Raw genomic sequence first — 20,715 nt, forward strand, 5'->3', positions numbered from 1 at the left:
TCTCCCTTCCCCAACCAGATCTCACAGTAGTAACAGATGCGTCACTTCTGGGATAGGGCGGCCATCTGGGAGAGGTGGAGATCAGAGGTCTGGTCTCTGGCGGAATCCAGGCTCCATATCAACTTGTTGGAGCTTCGGGCGATCCGAATAGCATTAAAGGCTTTTCTTCCTTTTGTGAAAGGGAAGATAGTGCAGGTGTACATGGACAACACCACTGCAATGTGGTACTGCAATAAGCAGGGCGGTGTGGGGTCGTGGACTCTTGTCAAGAGGCTCCGCGCGTCTGGACATGGCTGAAACAGCAGGGCATTTCCCTGGTGGTTTAAAACCTGGCAGGCTCTCTGAACGCCAGGGGGGTGGGGGGGTGAACTCAGCCGAAGATGCTTAGCGGATCACGAATATCCAGTAGGGATAAATCCAAAACCAGACAGGTGAAATTGTATGGAGACATGAAAAAGAATTCTTGTGAGCAGGAACTTGAGCCCATGGGAGGATTTTAACTTCTATTTTCCTTGCAATTAGTTTATATTCTTAAAAATGTCCAGCTTCAGTTGATTTTTTTTTTTTTTCCTGTTGAGCGACAGCAAAATATCCAGTTTTCTGACAGTTAGTTGTTTTCCTCAAAATGCCTTATTTTTCAAAGGTTTCCTTATTTTCGTTATTGTGACAGAAACAAGGCAGTATCAGACCTCAAGGTTTGTGTTGTGTGCCTATCAAATGACCACCTTGTAAAGAAACTGTGACATTTGCAGTAAGATTTCAAAATGTGTACTTAAGGGAAGAAAAGATTTCAGGTTTATGGTCTCATGGATGGCATGAGGAAACAAAGGAGGACTGAAGAAGAAAAATAGACTGGAGAGATGATCTTCTCATGTTCCCTCTTAAAAAAAAAACAACAAAAAAACTTGGTAACAGGGGAAAACTACACGAGCACCACTGTTAACGACATTCTGGGTCAACTTCTAATGTATCGACATTGAGAGCATCGGCTCCAACTTGTTTGCGTTCATAAGAGAGTTCAACATCACATATATGGCTTTGTGAGACAGAGGTAATATCACCTTCTAAGAAGCACTGTTGATCGATGTCAAGAGGCCGCCATCATTTGACGAGAGCCATGGACGTTGAACACCATTTGCTTTAATGTTCAAGATGCAATACATTTCTGGATTTCCATCTCCTTCAATTGTCTCTGTGGTCATCAATATCTTTGCATTCACCGCATTTATCTTCACTTTAGATTAGTGAAGCTACTCCCAGATTTTCCACTTTGTCATTTACAACTACACCAAAAAAGAAAATAGAGGCTTTAACAAAACCTATTCCAGAGAAGGATTATTCAGTTACACCGCATCATCATCCTTGGCCTTTTAGGTGCATGAAGCCAATAATCCCATTGGAGGACCCAGTTAAATAGCCATTAAAATCTTTCATATTTTCACCTAAAATGGTTTCAAGTCGAACATCAGTGTTTACTGTAAGTAAGAGTAGACCAACACCTAGTCCTTCAAAAAAAGCAGTCTCCAGAAGGAAGACCTGAATCCCCAACAAGATCTCTGTTTGCGTTCAAAGATTGCACCACACAATACACTCCAATTTCATCTGCAGCTGCTCATAGTAGATCCTCACCAGTGAATGACAATACTTTCCCAGAAGTCCTTGTTAGAGGTGCTACAAAGTTTTATATATCTAGATGCTCCACGACCTACAATGGCTGTTAACCTGGAAACCTTACAGAATAGAGTGGGTCTCATAGCTCTTTTGCTCTTGGCCCCATTTAAAAAAAAAAAAAATTGACACTATTGATGCAGCAAACCCAAGATTGCTTAAAATTACAATATAAACCTCCACAGCAAAACTGAGTTCCTAATAACAGGACCTAAACCAGACTCTGTCATAGTTACATAAGTCAAAGAGAAACGTGCTTTAGCACCAGAAACAACCACACCAGCAGAGTAAACACATTGATGCTGTTGGAAGAAACATTTGTGGTACTGCTACGTCGCAAATTACAAATGTTTATTTTACTGCCCTCCTTGGATGTTATCAGAGGGAAGTTTGTTGAGGGAATGCATTCATTTGTTGGGGACATGCCTAAACACAGTTGGCAAGATTATACTGCAATTTTGCAGAAAAATTAATTGGTGACTAACCAATTAGTGCTGCTGTAGATTCCACAAAGGTTGCGGCAACCAAATATTGCTGTGGAATATTCATTAGACTATCTTCATTGCTACGCCTACCTAACCTTAAACCAGAGGTGCAACTAAAAATTAGGAACCTCCCTTTGTCTGGTAAATATTTGTTCTGCGCGGAAACAGAGAGAGACCTGATTTTTTTAATTTTTTTTTAAATGAAGCAGATACATTGAAGGCAGTGGGCCTAGAGGAAAGTAAAACATTTTTCAAGACCCAATACAGGCCCAGAGATTGGAGACTCTACCAACGTAGGATTTAAACCCCCCTGTTGGCCTTACAATCGACAGCAGCACAACAACAATAGTCACAGAGATACCCATTCACAACACTCCTCTAAACAATGGACAAGTGTAGGAAAGTGCCCACTTTCTTGGCATGGTTACCCCTATTTTCTGCCTGTTGTCAGTGTGTTTGACTGTGTTCACTGGGATCCTGCTAGCCAGGACCCCAGTGATTATGCTCTCTCCCCTAAATTTGGTTGCTACTAACCTTTTCTCCCCACAATTGGCATACTGGAACCCCCCCCCCCCCATATAAGTCCCTAGTATATGGTATCTAGGTGCCCAGGGCATTGGGGCTCCATAGGATCCCTATGAGCTGCAGCAGTTATTCTGTCACCCATAGGGAGCCCACACAAAGGGTTCTGCAGGCCTGCCATTGCAGCCTGCATGAACAGAGTGCACACACCCTGTTTCACTACACGTCACTCCACGTCACCCCTATGGTAGGCCCTCTCAGCCCAGAGGGTAGGGTGCAGGTACCTGTGTCTGAGGGCACCCCTGCACTAGCAGAGGTACTCCCACAAACTCCAGCCCCATTTTACTGGACTTCGTGAGTGCGGGGACACCATTTTACAGATGTACTAAACATAGGTTACTACTGATGTCCTGCTACATAATGGTAACTCCGAACCTGGGCATGTTTGGTATCAAACAGGTCAGAATCATACTTCCAAAACTTGCAACAGTATTGGGGTATGATTCCATGCACTCTGGGGGCTCCCCATCATTGCTACCACCAGTCTTGCAGGGTGTTCTGGGATGCCGAGCTGCTCCCACCCGTCAGGCATGTTTCTGCCCTCCTTCTGCTTGATCTGATCAAGCCCCGGAAGGCAGAACAAAGGATTTCCTTTGGGAGAGGGAGGTAACACCCTCTACCTTTGGAAATAGGTGTTACTGGCTTGGGAAGGGTTGCTTCTCCAAGCCACTAGTTTGCTTTGAAGGGCACATTTGGTGCCCTCAGTGTATAAACCAGGGTCTCTCTCTTGGGTGGGTCCTCAGATTCGGCTTGCAGAATTCCAGCAGGACTCCTCTGCAACCTTTACGTTGAATTCTGGCCTCTGGAACCGCGAGTGGAGCCTCCAGAAACCCACAAGCTGCAGATCCACGAGGAAGGCTCTTCTTCAACTTTGTATCCAGAGTTCCTGCCAGCTTTGCAACAGTTTCATCGCTGTGCATCCTCAGAAGACTGCAACTCTTCATCCTGCACAAGAAGAAAAATAAATCTCCCTTGGAGTGAAGGAGTCATTTCCCTGCAACCGCAGGCACCTACAACAAGCGAGGCCTGGCTGCGTGGATTCCCTCTCCTGCATCACGGGTCATGGTCCGAAGTAGTCCTCTTGATCCTGTTTGCCAGCTCTCCAACTTTGGTGGAGGTAAGCCTTTTCCTTACCACGCAGGACCGTACCCTTGTGCACTGCGTCACTTGCAGCTGCCAAGGCTGATTTATGTCTCCTCCAAGGGATCTTCAGGCGACATGCAGCTCCACTCCCAGATCTCCATCCTGAAAATCCCAGGCTCCTGCATGGTTCTCCTGTGGCATGGGATCTACTTTTGTAGTGCTGCGTGGGCTTCTTCTGTGGCTTCTGTGTCCCCATCCTCTGGGACTCCTGTGGGTGCTACCTCAGCTCCTGTGGACTCTGACGCTGAGGGACCCTGTGACTCCCCCTCCTGGGTTGAGTCCTCCTGGGCCTTGCTGGTCTCCGGCAGCACCTATTTTCCACTAACTGCAAGTTTGCCTTTGCCAAGGCTTGTTGGTGGAAATTCTGCACCGATACTTGTCTGCAATCTTCCGTCTGGCATGGGACATCCTCTGCATCCATCTGGAACTCTCCTCTGGCTCCTGGGCTGCAGTGCTGACCTGTTCTTCACTACTGTTGACCAACTCCTGTATCTACAGCTGGGTGGGTAGTACCTCCTACTCCGTCTGGACTCCACTGTGACTCTTGGACTTGGTCTCCTCTATCCACAGGTCTTCCTTCTTCACGAATCCACCGCTGGTTGTCCTGCAGTCTTCTCTGGGTGTCTTTTTTTTTTTTTTTTCTTCTTTTCTTCCTTTTGGGTGGTTTGGGGGAAAATCCAGTATTTTACTCCTGCATTCCTGGTGGCTGTGAGGTATTGTTACTTACTGTTGTGGTTTTCTAATGCTCCCAGCTACACATTTTAATTACCTAGGTGAGGGTACCTTATTCACATTCCATTTTTTTAGCATATGGTATGTGCTCCTTCTGGGTCACTACTGGTTATTACTGTTTACACAGTTTTCTAACCTTTTCTATGCCTATTTCTGATTGCTATTATATGTATTTAGTGTATTACTTACCTCCTAAGGGAGGGTCACTTGTCCAGTGACTTGTGATAATCTTTGCCAAAAATAAAGTACCTTTATATTTGTACAACTGAGTGTTTTCTTTCATGTGTGTAAGTGCTGTGTAACTACAGTGGTATTGCATGAGCTTTGCATGTCTCCTAGATAAGCCTTGGTTGCTCGTCCACAGCTACCTCTAGAGAGCATGGCTTCTAGACACTGCCTACGGTTCACTAGGAGGAGATACCTGGTATAAAGTGTTAGTACCATAGGTACCCACCACACACCACGCTCGCTTCCTACAACAAATCTTAGGAAATTCCGTGCTCAAGAGGGAAACAATTGTCGGGAAAAGAGCAGTGACAATTTAGTACCCTCTTCTGTTACCCAGTCGACTGGAGGGGAGCAGTATACTTGCGTATAGCAGAGTGGACTTTAATTACAAGAAGTAAATGGGTGCTAAATGTTGTATATCGTGAATATTTATTTCATTTCAAGTTCCCCCTCCTCCAATCTCACCAAAACCAGGTGCAAAGCACCAGTTAACCTTATTCCGGAAAGAAAGCAGCAACTCTGGTACAACAAGCATTGGCAAAACCAATATGTCGCACCTATGCAAGAGTTATTTGCTTTTCCAAAGTGTTTTAGCCATCTTACATACCAGCGTGGTTGCTGTTCAGTATGGCTAAAAGTTAGTATAGTGGAGCTTGAGTATGCATGGTGTGGTAGTGCATTGCCATTACAGACAACACATTGAAATGACCATAACCTTTACACAGAAGCTAGTCTTACCTCTAAAAGCTAGTTAAAAATGGAAGCAAATTAGAGTATGGTTTTAGTGCTTAGTTCTGGACATGGTAGGTAGACTAAATGGTCTTTTTGTTCACTGAACAACTCTGTATATACACACACGTAAGAGCACTAGAGTAGTCACCTTATGTAGATGCATGCAACAAACTCCTCTCTGCAGGGTTGTTGTGATTTTTGTGCCTTCATCTACTTGACTTTCCTCTTGTGAAACCAAACCTCAGTTGGGAGTCGTAGCAAGAGTGGTGTCTATATGCGAAGAAAAATTTTAAGGAAAGACTTTAAGGTTGTTTTTTTCGTGTCCCACTATTGGGACATTTTATTTAGGGTCGATCTTGAGTACTGCACCAACACTGCAGAAACTCTTTCTATGAATTTCCTCTGACACCCTTAAAACATCTAAATATATCTGTCCTTTGCACCCTTGTTTGCCACACTCGTATGACAATTACTTACAGTTGTGGTGTTAAGCATTGTAGGTTGACTGACTTGAAATTGTGAACCCTGCTCAAAGTCTGTTATACAATAGAGTTTTCAGGCTCTGGTAATGTATTTCAACCATGCCTTCCACGTCCCAAACCCTCCCTTTTTCCATGCAGGTCTGTTGTGTGTCTTGTTATGGTTTCGGTTCAGTGTATTAAATGAGGGCAGAGATAGTGAGGTTATATGCTGCTCATGCTACATATAGATAACATTTACATTTTTAAAAATATATACTTATAGTTTATTCACTCTGCAGTTTGCTGCTTGTGTGCGGTGCAGATTTTATAGTAGGCTATATACAAAACTGGTTTGAGAGCAAGTTAACTTATTATCAAGTTAATAAATAGTGGGCAAGGCCCAGTGGGTGACAGTGTGTGTTACCAAATAACAGGTGATGATAAATTCATGAAGGAGCAATGGTGTCCAGTGACCTCCATTCACCGTTTAAAATACCGTGATACTCTAGATTAAACGTATACATAGTATTTGCACAGCTATGAACAGTTGTGATCAGTTCAAGTCACTTAACTCTGTGTGTGCTAGTCAGGCTTCTGGACATTAAATGGACACAATCTGAATCAGCCTAGTTTTTATTAGTTCTGGTTTGCAAACAGTGCATGCCAAGCTGAGTGTACTTTGACATTTCTCAACCTAATAACATTTGTACCAAGTCTCCAGCGGAATAGAAGCATCAAGATTTAAGCCTGCTAATAGGGACCAATTTGTGACAGCATGTCTGGCATAGTGTTAATAATTCCCCCTTTAATTTTGTGCCGTTTAACACTTAATCAAGATGTGATAGTGCATTAATTTCCTCTTTAAGAGAGCTGTGAGTCATCATGAGATACAAAAGCATTTAGTTGCCAAGCCAACATAGCTGTGTGGAGCCCAGATATTAATTATTTGAGACTCCCCGAACATTTTCAGAGATCTCTTTTATACCTAGATATCCATGGTATTGGCGTAACTGAAACTTCTACACAGCTAATCAGAGCCATACCTTGCCTTGATCACGATGTGGATAACCTGAATACACCAATCACAGTTTATTTCACGTACTGTTCAACACCCTGTCCTGTGGCAGTTACAATTTTTGCTTAAAAAGATGCACACTCTTCCTCTCGCCAGTTTAACCATGTCTTTGTACATTGTTCTATGGGTCTGAATACCTTTATGTGTGCCAAGAGAAGTGATGAGCATTGGTAGCTCAGCATAGGTCAATAATCTCTTCTAGACATTTAAACATACAAAATGTTTTATTTTTATGGTATAATCAAACCCTTATTTATTTGAAGAAATTACCAGGTGGGTTATTACACGTGATTAGAATGTGCTTCTTAGAAATAGTCTTGTTTTGATTTGACTTTTTTTTTTTTTTCTACAGATGATTGAAGTTATAAAGCATAAATGTGATCTTGTCAACTACAGCTATGGAGAAGCAACACACTGGCCAAATTCTGGGTGAGTGTGTTTTTTTTCTATTATTCCTTTTTACAGAGCTTGCATTTAGTTCCATGGCTTTAATAGTACAAGACAAACCAAAGTAATTTTGAGTAAATATGTGGTTTTCTACACTTTGCCATTGAAGGATTTTGGATCGCACATGGATTGTAGTACCCTTAACTTTGTCAGCACCAGCAGTATGTAATATTAGTCTCTGAAAAATACAGCATACAAACTACTACCTCGTTTTATAAGCCCAATGCAGCACTAAATGCTTAATGAGCAGCGTGTTTACCAAACCCTCATTCACAGGGCATTTCATCAAGGAAACTATTCAAATCATATTTCCCCTCTGTCCTACAGGAGCAAGAGTGGAAATAGGACAGTGATGATAAATAATTGTAGGTCCTAATTCACCAGAAAAAAAGGTTGCTGTACATGAATTTGGTCTGAACATAAAGCACTGCGTTTTTTAATGTGTAGTTGAGTTCTTAAACCAGAATTGAGTACGAACTAGAAGTAGCAAAGTACTCCTAGAAAATAGATGGATTTCAATGGTTAAAACAAAAGTTAGTTTTGAAGCTTTGTAAGTGCCCCTCTATATTCCAACTTTCTGACTAGTTATGTCATTACTTTCTCTGTTTTGCAGGAGAATATGCGAAGCTATCAACGAAGCAGTGTGGAAAAACAACATAATCTATGTTTCTAGTGCAGGAAACAACGGCCCTTGCCTTTCTACAGTAGGGTGCCCGGGTGGAACCACTTCCAGTGTAATAGGTTTGTGTTATATTTTGCGCAGCTTAGTTTGTATTATATTTTGCATAGCTTTAAGGAAGTCATGACCAACTGTTTCGTTTCTCTCTTAGTTATCTATGTTTTTCTTTGTTGTAAAAGTTTAAATATTTTCCGTTAATGTGGTAAATATGTGCATCCTTTCGAATTATCCGTTCTGAGCATAAGAGCTAAATTATGATTTGAACAATGTACTTTTGTTTTAGTAGAACAAAGAAAATAATTTTTTCATAAGCAATTTATAGGCATTTTAAAGACGTCAAAAAACAGGTAATGCACTTTATCATACAGCAACATATGTCCACATTTGCAAATTTTGACCCCCAGCTCATAAATCCAAATTACAGCAAGGGCATTCCAATAACCAGCCTGCTGCTGTAGGCTAGCCCACCAACGTTCACTTTACCTGTCGCTTGGTATAGTGCCATTAAAGTGGCACCCAATAACCCCAGATCTTACCATGCTTATTTAGGCACCCACTAGCTTAATATATTGGGCCTGCCATCATTGGACATCAGTCCATGCCTCACAATTTGCCTATGTTTTACACTGTTGCCTTCTCCACTTCTTTACATTATCCTGCTCCGCAGTGACAAGTCCTAAGTTAATGAATGCCTTCAAGTATTTGTTTACATCTTGGTGTTCAAAGGGTCCCTGTATATCTAGTTCAGAAGTATGGTTCGAAAGCTAGGATTTTGTGGTAGCTGGTTCAGTTTTTGTTCTTGCTATTTAAGATGATTTGTAATAAAACAGTTTGTGAAAAACTAGTTGAAGTCTGGAGGACTGACCGCTCAATCCATGGGGTGAGGGGTTTGCAATAAGACATTGTTGGCCCAATGGTCTTCAAGATCCACGCTGCAAAAGTATATACTTTCCTCATGCATTAATTGAGATGTGGACCAAATGCAAGGTCTGCTCTAGTGGGATAAAGAGACTTTGTTAAACCCTTTCAAGCACAGGTATCATTCCTTTAGTACACTTACATTCCTTGATACTACAATGACATTTGTTCAAAGCATTGCATGTGCTTTAAATACAATGGTACAGATGGACACTGTACTAATCTGCAACTCTTGTTTTGTCCGATTTCTGTTTGTATTGTGCCACCCAACTGTGGCATGACCAGAAACAACCTCTCAAAGCAGTGTAAATCTAGTACCATGAATTCTCACAAATATAGTTGGTAACTGCCCTCTTTTTGCTCTCCTCTGGTGTGCATCTTAACCAACTCGTTTATTGCTACAAATCATTTACTCAAATCTGCATTTCTTGTGCTGGGTGTTTTGGCATTTTGGGGTCCCCAGGTCCATCTTGTTTTCTTGGTGGTAACTATTTTTTTTTCTTCTTCCTTGGTTGCTCTCTCACAACCTGTGCCACTAAATTGAGCATTCTAACCATGTGCATTGCTCCTCAACGAGATTGCAGACATTGGCCCACAGAAGTAGTGGAAGTCTTACTGGAGGTCTTCCTTCTGGTACACACCTGCTGCCTGTGTAATACCATTGTATTTTAGTCTCTCAAGAACCACTGCATTGCTCTGTTGCCAGTTATCTTAAAAGGCATTCAATTTGATTTAATGCCAGAAAACTCAAGAGATAGTTTTGGACTTACCCTCCCCACCTCGTTACCCAGACCCTTATTCCAGCTGAACCCAATTAAGCTTGTATGGCTCTGGGAGAAGGAATAGAAGGCTCCCGATTATCACACTGTAATCCATATCCTATATTCTGCAGCATCTTTGGGCTGTTTCACAGTCCTCATCTGGAAGAGATGCAATCAGCTAATATTTGTGCGTTGAAAGTCACTGTGACTCTTTTCAAAGGAGTTCTCCTGAAAGTGTATAACAGCAGAGGAAAGAGGGAGTATGTGCATGCATTGCTTGATTACTCATATGTGGTGTAACAAGTGCACTGCATCAACAAATTACCTGGAATGGCCTAGTAAGCCACCCTTTCTTTATTCATTGAGCCAGGTCAAAGCTCACCATGCTCTGCAGTTTCGCAGTTGCACCTTGAGCCCATCATCCTTTGGGCATCAGTACCCCTCTCTTTGTTGCAGTTGAGACAACATGTTATCTGTTTCCTGCAAGGGCCGAGGAAGCTTCCTGCTCCAAGGCCTCCATTACAAAAACCATGTAAATCTTAATAAGGCCATAACACAGAGTTTTTGGCTGGATAAATACAAGGTAATTTTGCATTCTCAATGTGTTCTCCCCCTGACATTGGTCCTGATGAAAGCGGGCAAAATGGATGTGGCGTGGTGAGGGAGTGGGGACTGCCAAAAAATGAGCAGTAACAGGCAGGAATCTGTGTGAAAATGTAATTTCCCTTTTTTATTCCACTATTTTTGGGCAGTGCTGAAATAGGCTTGTATTCCTGCATCCCAGAAGTATGAATAGTGGGGTACAGCAATACTGACGGTTCCACACATGTTTAAATCAAGGCTTAAGTAGTGACTCTTCATGCAAGAGAAATGTTGGCAGAAATGCAGGCGGCATGAGCCTTCACTTTCTCTCACAAAGGTTTCCATAGCTATTTACTCCAGCCTCAAAGGAAGGGATTGCATGACTGCGAACTCCACAGATGGTATTGGTTGCACACTGCTCTGTATAGCTTTTGTCAAAATTATTTTATTAGGTTTTGCTTCCTTGACATCTACCAACCACATAATAAATGAATGAAAACATAACCATATAACGGTCGACTCCAGCCCCCAAACCCTGCTCCTGGTTCGAGTGCTTACCAGTCCCTTACACCCTTGACAAAGGTATTGGCTAACACTGAGATGTATATTTTCCTTTGCCATAAATTGTGTCCCAAAGGCCAATGGCTTTCCATTTCAGTGGGCATAACACCAGAGTTAGGCCTTTCTTCAATACCTAGGGGAAGGCTCCCTGTTTGGTTTCAAAGTCCAAAGTTAGTTACGTTACCTTGTGTTAAGTGCTTTATTACACATATCATCCATAATCTAAAGTTTCATTGTTTTATTGGTGGTTTGCTCTGCCTTTTCCAATTATATACCAACGTTAGTTTTGCCACCCCTAAACTTTGCATAACTGTATACCATTTTTGTCTATGTAAACTCTTAATTTCTGAAAGGTGTATGCCTACTACCATAACACCGAGGTCGTCTAGCATAGGATAGCCCAAAATCTTTGCAAGTGTTTTCCCCTCTTCTTTCCAGGAGGGTTTTACCATCAAACATTCCCACCTCATATGAAGTACAGTCCCTACGCCACAAGACCTTCTCCAGCTCCTTTGTTCAGAAAATAGGTTTTAACCTTGTGTGCAATACTACCCACACATTGCCCTTGTAGAGCTTTTAAAAGCAGATCGCAGTCTCTCCACCATTTCATCATTTGATATCCACTGAATTGGAGTAGGAGAGTGAAGTGGCCTAGAAGTAAAGTAATCCCCTAAACCAGTAATTGGATCATTCTCTAATCTTTACATGTTTGACTTCTATCATGCATATAGACTCACAGGCCCCCTACTTTGCGTAAGATTCTGTAGCAGGCTTCATTCTAATTGACCATAAGCCTTGTTTATCGATTCTAAATGGATTTCAGGCTGTATACAGTAAATATATGTATCGGATACTGTGGATATTTGCTTTTAGATACTGCTTAGTGTACACAAGTTGTTGATTGCAGCTAGCCAAAATGACCTTTTTCACCACTATTAACTGATATCCTCTTCTTAGGTGTAGGTGCTTATGTTTCACCTGACATGATGATTGCTGAGTATTCTTTGCGTGAAAAGCTACCTGCTAATCAGTACACCTGGTCATCAAGAGGCCCAAGGTAGATGAAACATTTTTACAAACTTTGAGAGTGCTTTTATAGCTGATGACTGCTTTTATGTTTTAGAATATGTATCTTCTGCAATGTTTTAAGATAGATGGGAAGAACCAGTACTGTACATAAAACGTGAACACCATTGCATGTATATGTACTGCTGCAATATCCTTGTAAGTGCCTGTAAGGAGAACTCAGTGTAACATTCTCTCTTGGGTTTGCAGTAGCAGTATTAGGTTGCTTTGCTATCCACTCCTTGTCTTGAGCATATGAGGAGAATGTATGCAGTTGAACCAAAAACTGAATGATAGCATTATACAGTTGTAGTATGGGTGTTTGAGGCAAGTAAGTGCTTGAGGTGAGGATGGCAGTATATGTTTCACATTTGTATACACTTGAGATTTTGGTGGAATTTCATTTATGTTTTTTAATATTTAGTATTAAAACATTACTAATATATGTGTGGATAAACTGCTTATAATAATTTATTGCACTTCAGTAGTTTGTTTCAGTTTAAGGTATTTTTTGTAAGTTTTCTGAAGCACTGTTGCATTCTGGCCAATGTAGTGCACCATTGTAGGAAGTTGGCTCTGTATGCACTATTTCAAAGTAAGGAATAGTATGCACAGAGTCCAAGGGTTCCCCTAAGAGGTAAGATAGTGGCAAAAAGAGATAATACTAATGCTCTATTTTGTGGTAGTGTGGTCGAGCAGTAGGCTTATCAAAGGAGTAGTGTTAAGCATTTGTTGTACATACACACAGGCAATAAATGAGGAACACACACTCAGAAGCAATTCCAGGCCAATAGGTTTTTGTTATAGAAAAATATATTTTCTTAGTTTATTTTAAGAACCACCGGTTCAAATTCTACATGTAATATCTCATTTGAAAGGTATTGCAGGTAAGTACTTTAGGAACTTTGAACAATCACAGTAGCATATATACTTTCTACATAAAACAAATTTAGCTGTTTTAAAAGTGGACACTTAGTGCAATTTTCACAGTTCCTGGGGGAGGTAAAGTAATGTTAGTTCTTGCAGGTAATTAACCCACCAACGGGGTTCAAATTGGGGTCCAAGGTAGCCCACCGTTGGGGGTTCAAAGTCACCACACCAGCAGCTCAGGGCCGGTCAGGTGCAGAGTTCAAAGTGGTGCCCAAAACGCATAGGCTTCAATGGAGAGAAGGGGGTGCCCCGGTTCCAGTCTGCCGGCAGGTAAGTACCCGCGTATTCGGAGGGCAGACCAGGGGGGTTTTGTAGTGCACCGTGGGGGGACACAAGTCCACACAGGAAGTACACCCTCAGCAGCGCGGGGGCGGCCGGGTGCAGTGTGCAAACAAGCGTCGGGTTTCCAATGGATTTCAATGGTAGACCAAGGGGTCTCTTCAGCGATGCAGGCAAGGGGGTGCTCCTCGGGGTAGCCACCACCTGGGCAAGGGAGAGGGTCTCCTGGGGGTCACTCCTGCACTGGAGTTCCGATCCTTCAGGTGCTGGGGGCTGCGGGTGCAGGGTCTTATCCAGCCGTCAGGATTTTAGAATCCGGCAATCGCGGTCAGGGGGAGCCTCTGGATTCCCTCTGCAGGCGTCGCTGTGGGGGCTCAGGGGGGACAACTTTGGTTACTCACAGTCTCGGAGTGGCCGGAGGGTCCTCCCTGAGGTGTTGGTTCTCCACCAGTCGAGTCGGGGTCGCCGGGTGCAGTGTTGCAAGTCTCACGCTTCTTGCGGGGATTGCAGGGGTCTTTAAATCTGCTCCTCTGGAAACCAAGTTGCAGTCTTTGTTGAACAGGGCCGCTGTTCTCGGGAGTTTCTTGGTCTTTTGGAAGCAGGGCAGTCCTCTGAGGATTCAGAGGTCACTGGTCCCAGGGAAAGCGTCGCTGGAGCAGTTTTCTTCTGAAGGAGGGAGACCGGCCGGTAGGGCTGGGGCCAAAGCAGTTGGTGTTTTCTTCTTCTCTGCAGGGGTTTTTCAGCTCAGCAGTCCTCTTCTTCGTAAGTTGCAGGAAACTAAATTCTTAGGTTCAGGGAAGCCCTTAAATACTAAATTTAAGGGCATGTTTAGGTCTGGGGGGTTAGTAGCCAATGGCTACTAGCCCTGAGGGTGGGTACACCCTCTTTGTGCCTCCTCCCAAGTGGAGGGGGTCACATTCCTATCCCTATTGGGGGGATCCTCCATCTGCAAGATGGAGGATTCCTAAAAGTCAGAGTCACTTCAGCTCAGGTTGCGTTAGGGGCTGTCCTGACTGGCCAGTGACTCCTCCTTATTTTTCTCATTAATTCCTCCGGCCTTGCCGCCAAAAGTGGGGCCGTGGCCGGAGGGGGCGGGCAACTCCACTAGCTGGAATGCCCTGTGGCGCTGGAACAAAGGGGGAGAGCCTTTGAGGCTCACCGCCAGGTGTTACAGCTCCTGCAAGGGGGAGGTGATAGCATCTCCACCCAGTGCAGGCTTTGTTACTGCCCACAGAGTGACAAAGGCACTCTCCCCATGTGGCCAACAACATGTCTCGAGTGTGGCAGGCTGCTAAAACCAGTCAGCCTACACAGGTAGTTGGTTAAGGTTTCAGGGGGCACCTCTAAGGTGCCCTCTGGGGTGTATGTTACAATAAAATGTACACTGGCATCAGTGTGCATTTATTGTGCTGAGAAGTTTGATACCAAACTTCCCAGTTTTCAGTGTAGCCATTATGGTGCTGTGGAGTTCGTGTTTGACAGACTCCCAGAGCATATACTCTTATGGCTACCCTGCACTTACAATGTCTAAGGTTTTGCTTAGACACTGTAGGGGCACAGTGCTCATGCACTGGTGCCCTCACCTATGGTATAGTGCACCCTGCCTTAGGGCTGTAAGGCCTGCTAGAGGGGTGACTTATCTATACTGCATAGGCAGTGTGAGGTTGGCATGGCACCCTGAGGGGAGTGCCATGTCGACTTACTCGTTTTGTCCTCACCAGCACACACAAGCTGGCAAGCAGTGTGTCTGTGCTGAGTGAGGGGTCCCCAGGGTGGCATAAGATATGCTGCAGCCCTTAGAGACCTTCCCTGGCATCAGGGCCCTTGGTACCAGGGGTACCAGTTACAAGGGACTTACCTGGATGCCAGGGTGTGCCAATTGTGTAAAACAAAAGTACAGGTTAGGAAAGAACACTGGTGCTGGGGCCTGGTTAGCAGGCCTCAGCACACTTTCAAATCAAAACATAGCATCAGCAAAGGCAAAAAGTCAGGGGGTAACCATGCCAAGGAGGCATTTCCTTACAACCATATTTTGCCTGACAAAGTGTTTTGCTGGAGAGTCCTTAGGGCTATTCGGAGCTCATTCAGCTGCAGAGCACCCCTCCCTCCCCCCAAGATTGCACTTGTTATCACGGCTGTTGCATAGCCTTCTCCTTAGTCAAGAAATAGAATGAGTCCATTCCAGGGGTTTCATGAAGTGAAGATGGCTGGGTTTTACCCTCAAGTTTGGCCTCTTAGAGGTTCAAAATTTGGGCTATGTAGTTGCACCACTATCAAATGGCCCACATTGGAAAGGTGTGGATGCTCAGTAAGAATCAGGTGGCTGAAGCTGTGGAATGTTTATGCAATGGAAAAGGTGACAGTAACCATTGAAGAACATGTGCACCATTTGTGAACAACATCTTAAACTCCTCTCTTGCTTGGGAGCAAGTACCAGATAACTTCAAAGTATGCTTGAGTTTGCCCCTTACTTGAACCATCACTGGACCCAAACTGGCCATCTAGCTACAAACCTGCCTCCCTCTTGCCTTTTATATCTAAATTACTGGAAAAGGCGGTCACCCCACCCCCCCAGGCTACAATATTTTCCTGAAACAAATAATCCTTAGTCTTTCATCTGTGCAAGTGGGTTTTAGAACAGGAGGAGTACAGAACCTTTTTGTTTTATCTGTGTCTGGCAATTTTGAAATTATGGTGTACAAAGGCGGGGAGGGAGTCGAAACACGTTTAGATCCCTCTGCTGCATTACACACCAGGTCTTGCTCCAACATTTTAATATATGACAGTCCATAAAATCATAATAAAGTGCCCGTCATCCTTCTGGTTTTTATTTTTTCAGGCAGTTACCAGAGTTGATTGGGCCAACTCTGGTGTGTTGTCCCACAAGGCTCAATCTCCCAACTCTCCTCTTGTGCATCTGTTAAATTATCAGAGTTCCAAATTAATAAATATTACTACACACTTGACACTCAAATTATCTTCAAAATTCCTGGGCCCTGAAGAATCCCCAGTCTAGTCTTTAGATAGTCCCGGAAGCCCCCTAAAACTTTATGGAATTGAACTCTTCAAACTGGAATTCTACCTATCTTTAACATAATCTATTGCATTTGCACAGAGTGTAGGAACTATCCTAGATTCACAACTAACTGTTGTTTCACAAATAGGATCAGCGACCAATTTATTGTGGCCTGTACTTTTTCAGTCTACCGTTGATTTTGTCAATTCTTTATATTTATGACCGCCCTCATACCCCGTGCCCCCCAAAAATGAATACCTTTCTCCTGCCTTCTAGAACTCAACTGCCAGGATCTTGTTTCATCTAAAAAAAAATCTAACAACATTCTTGTATATCCTAAACAACAGCATGGACTGTCAGTCGCCATAATAATTGAAATTTGCTCATATGCTGCTCAGCCTTCCATTGAAACATCCCCATTTTCCTACTCGAGAGTTTCAGAAAAATGTCTCTTACCTTGCTGTTTATCATCCAGTAGCCCCAAGTTTGAGGTAAAAAATAAAAACCAGCAAAATGGGGATGACAACCTTTTGAAATCCAACTCTCCAAACTGTGGAACCTCCCTCCTTCTATGGAAGATTTAAGAATGTTCTTAAAACATGACTTTCAGAAGCTTCCTTCTGCTAAGCTTTAAGTTCTGGGATCATCTCTTTTGGGCCATGAGACTGAGTGATTGTGCCCTATATAAGAACAACTTCATAATTTGATTGAGGGGAAAACATGAGTGGTTTAAGGCAATGCTTGAAACTTGTTATAATAAAAAATAATTCTGTTGCCATTATTAATTCGCTTCCTTTGAGGATGATAAACACTTGCTTTAACACATCTTCTCAAACTGCAGAACCTCCTGTTATGGATGAAATGCACCTCTGACCTACCCCCAGTGATACCCTGTATTCTTGATGTGTATATGTGACTTAAAGAAAAAACATTATATAAAGCTGTACATAAAAAGTGGGCCATAAATGACTGGATGTCATAACTGCTTAACACTGTTTTAATGTTGTGTGATTGTGAAAGCACAAATTAGGTACCATCAAGGAGGAGACCTCAAATAGTCAGTTGTGAAGACAGTTTAAATTGCACGTTCGATCTGAGATACGAAGCCGGAATCTTTATACCACACTCTGCCACGGGAAACTTGCTGAGGGGCTACTGGGAGGGCGGTGCTGGTATGGGGGTGGCGGCTGTACCTGCAGCTGGGGTGGTTCCAGAGGTGTCTGCCACCACCAGGGAGCTCCCATCAGAGGGAGGTATCTGAGTTTGTGTTGTCTCCTCTGGTCTCTGCCGAGGTGCTCTACTCACCCTCCATCCCACTGGTTTCCTCGGTGTCGGTGGACTCTGCCTCCAGGGTCCTGTGGGATGCAGTTCCCTCTGCCGCCAGTGCCCCTGCTCCTCCGCCAGATGGTGCTAATGCACACATGGACAGGATGACAGAAGAAAAAAAGGGGGGGAGAGAGGAAAAGGAAACACTGGGTCAATTACTGCACCAACACCACCTTTGGCGTACACAGCACCCTCACACACAGGGAACAGGCCTAAGCAATATGCATTGCACTACCAGTGATATGGCTAGTCACCAAGGCATGGTGAGGAGCACACACCGCCAACTGCAGCACACCTGGGACCCACGATGCCCTGTCTGAAAGTGACTACTAACAAGCTAGGTTACCTGTATTTGACATTTAACCATTACCCTTCAGAGGACCCCCGCTGCTATGTCTGGCTTGGCCTTAGGGGCACCCACTAACACACAACCACCACCCAGATACCACCACACCAGCCAAAAGATGTAATGATAACCACTTTACTCACCCCCTTGTGGCTGCTATGATTCCCTCAAGCGCCCATCCAGCTCAGGTTAGGCCACCACCAGTATTCGGGCCATCTGGGGGGGGGGTCAGGGTCCGACGGGCACCCCTTCCTCGTTGGGAGGCCATCCCCAGCTGGGCCTCCGTGCCCAGCGTCTCAGGTCCTTGCACCGTTTCCGACAGTGGGTGCTCCGCTTGGCATAGACCCCCATGGTCCGCACCTCCTTGGCGATGGCACACCATATTTCCATCACCATTGGCACACACACTGCCCAGCACACAACATGTACACCGCCAACAGACAATAACCTCCACCAACTCTTACACAATGCCTTCACACACATCTCCTTGCATCCATGCCACATGCATCGTACCCACAGTGTACTCATCTGTTTGTCTGGAGGCCCACACAGCAGTCCGTACTGGGGTAGGACCCCATCCACCAGTCTTTCCAACTCCTCCGAGGTGAAGGCTACCACTAGTGGAAGTGGAGGGCTATTCAGTTGACTGGCTAGTGGTAGGGGCCTGCTGGTGTGCTGTTGCCTCCCTCATGATGTTGGCCATGTCTGCTACCACCCCTGCTATGGAGATCAGGGTGTTGTTAATGGCCTGCAAGTCCTCCCTGATCCCCTGATACTGTACCTCCTGCAGCCGCCTGTTCTCCTGCATGTTGTCAAGGATCTGCCCCATTGTGTCCTGGGAATGTTGGGAGGCTCCCAGGATCTCGGAGAGTGCCTTCTGGAGAGTCGGTTCCCTGGTCCTGTCCTCCCCCGGCGCACAGCAGTCCTCCCAGTGTCCCTGTTGGCCTGTGCCCCTGTCCCCTGAACGGTGTGCCCACTGCCTCTGACCCCAGGTCCCTGATTGTCTTGTGTCTTGGGGGCGAGGTGTGGCCTGGAGCCCCTGTACAAGTGGGCACACTGCTGATTGACGTGTTCTGGGGACAGAGGTTTGGGTACGCTGGGCGGGTGCTGTGGTGTTGGATCCTGATGGGGAGGCTCTGTGGTGGTCTGTGATTGTGCTTGGGTGACCGGCTGTCCAGTGGTCCCTGATGGGCCAGGTAGGTCCTCCAGATCCAGAAGTCCAGAGTTACTGTCATCACTGGGGGCCTCTTGTTTTGGGGAACTGGATAGTGGTGGCACCTCTTCTACGCTGACATTGGCTGGGGTACCTGTGGGGATGTAAGTGATGTATTATGCTTCATGTGTGTGACATATTGTACATCCCTGGCTTCCCCTCTATTGTTAGTGTTGCCATGCCAGCTTTTGCCTGTGTATGGTGATGTATTGTGGGATTGTTAGTTTCCCTGTGCATGCTTTAATGATGGGTGTCCATGCAGGGCTGGGAGTGGTGTCCATGCATTGGTATGGCATGAAGGGCTTGGCATTGGGGTTAGTGAGATGTGTAGGTGCAGTGTGTGGTTTGGAGTGGAGCTATGGGAGTGAGGGTGTGGGTGTCAGATGGCATGCAGGTTTTGTGGGGGTGATGATTAGTAAGTGTTGACTTACCAGTGTCCAGTCCTCCGGCTACTCCAGCGAGTCCCTCAGGATGCTGTATTGACAGTACTTGCTCCCCCCATGCTGTGAGCGTTGGGGGAGGAGGTGGAGTTTCACCGCAAGTCCTCTGCATGGCGAGCTGGTGCCTTGCTGCTTTGGAAAGTACCTTCCCCCGTAGGTCATTTCACCTCTTCCTGATGTCGTCCCTTGTTCTTGGGTGCTGTCCCACGGCGTTTAGCCAGTCCACGATTCTCTTCCAGGGGTTCCTCTTCAATAGTCATAAACATTGAATATTCCCGCCCTTGTGCGGGGACCCCGGAGCATATATAAAATATACACATATTATACATGTGTAACAAACAGTCATGCAGGCTATCATGTTAAAAACAGGCTAAAATGCTTTATTTCTATGAAGTTTTTGTTTTTGATTTTTATTAAAAAAAAATTTTTTATATTAAATACTACAATAGAGCATAAATATGTACCCAAGCTCCTAAAACTAGGCTTAGGGAAGTAAGCAGTAGCAAACTCTAGAGAAAAAAATAGAAAAAACTGCATTGAAAAACAATGAAGCATTCTTAGCCAATAGGCTGCATGCAGGTTAGCACAGGAGAACCATAAAAACTTTGGCACCGTGCCTTTAAGACCCTGAGCACCTCCAGTATCCCACCATGCCTCAGGGGTGAAGGAAAGGTGACAGTTGGTTCACAGTTAGGTCAGTTCTTTTTTCCGGCTTCTTCTGAGAGGATCCTGGAGCATTGAGCTCTCAGTTTTTCTCAGAAAAATTCTTTAAAAAGCGTTTTTTCACTTTTCACTCGACAAATAACACCTTTGTCTGAGCTAGGCGGGTTTTTTTCTGACAGAAAAATGCCTTCACTTTTTGTCAAATGCCCTGCTTGTGGGAAGAAGAAGGCCCAGTCAGATCCCCACTCTCTGTGCATAGTGTGCCTGCCTCAGAGTCACTGCCCTGACACTTGTAAGTACTGCAAGAACATGTCTAGGAGGACTCTGAAAGACAGAGAGAAGATCCGGCTACATGGGCTTCAGGAGAGGAAAAGAACATCGTC

General features: G+C 44.5%; 1 protein-coding gene across 2 annotated transcripts in view; it reads left to right on the forward strand.

Annotated features, from left to right (window-relative positions):
* TPP2 (tripeptidyl peptidase 2) overlaps positions 1 to 20,715 on the forward strand; it is a 635,278-nt gene that overhangs the window by 166,219 nt on the left and 448,344 nt on the right. For both annotated transcript variants that reach the window (XM_069204557.1, XM_069204556.1), the window contains exons 8-10: positions 7,459 to 7,535; positions 8,167 to 8,294; positions 12,012 to 12,111. In XM_069204557.1, coding sequence (XP_069060658.1) covers positions 7,459 to 7,535; positions 8,167 to 8,294; positions 12,012 to 12,111 — 305 coding nt within the window. The remainder of the gene's footprint in view (positions 1 to 7,458; positions 7,536 to 8,166; positions 8,295 to 12,011; positions 12,112 to 20,715) is intronic.

This window comes from Pleurodeles waltl, chromosome 8 (assembly GCF_031143425.1).
Source record: "Pleurodeles waltl isolate 20211129_DDA chromosome 8, aPleWal1.hap1.20221129, whole genome shotgun sequence".
Lineage (NCBI taxonomy): Eukaryota > Metazoa > Chordata > Amphibia > Caudata > Salamandridae > Pleurodeles > Pleurodeles waltl.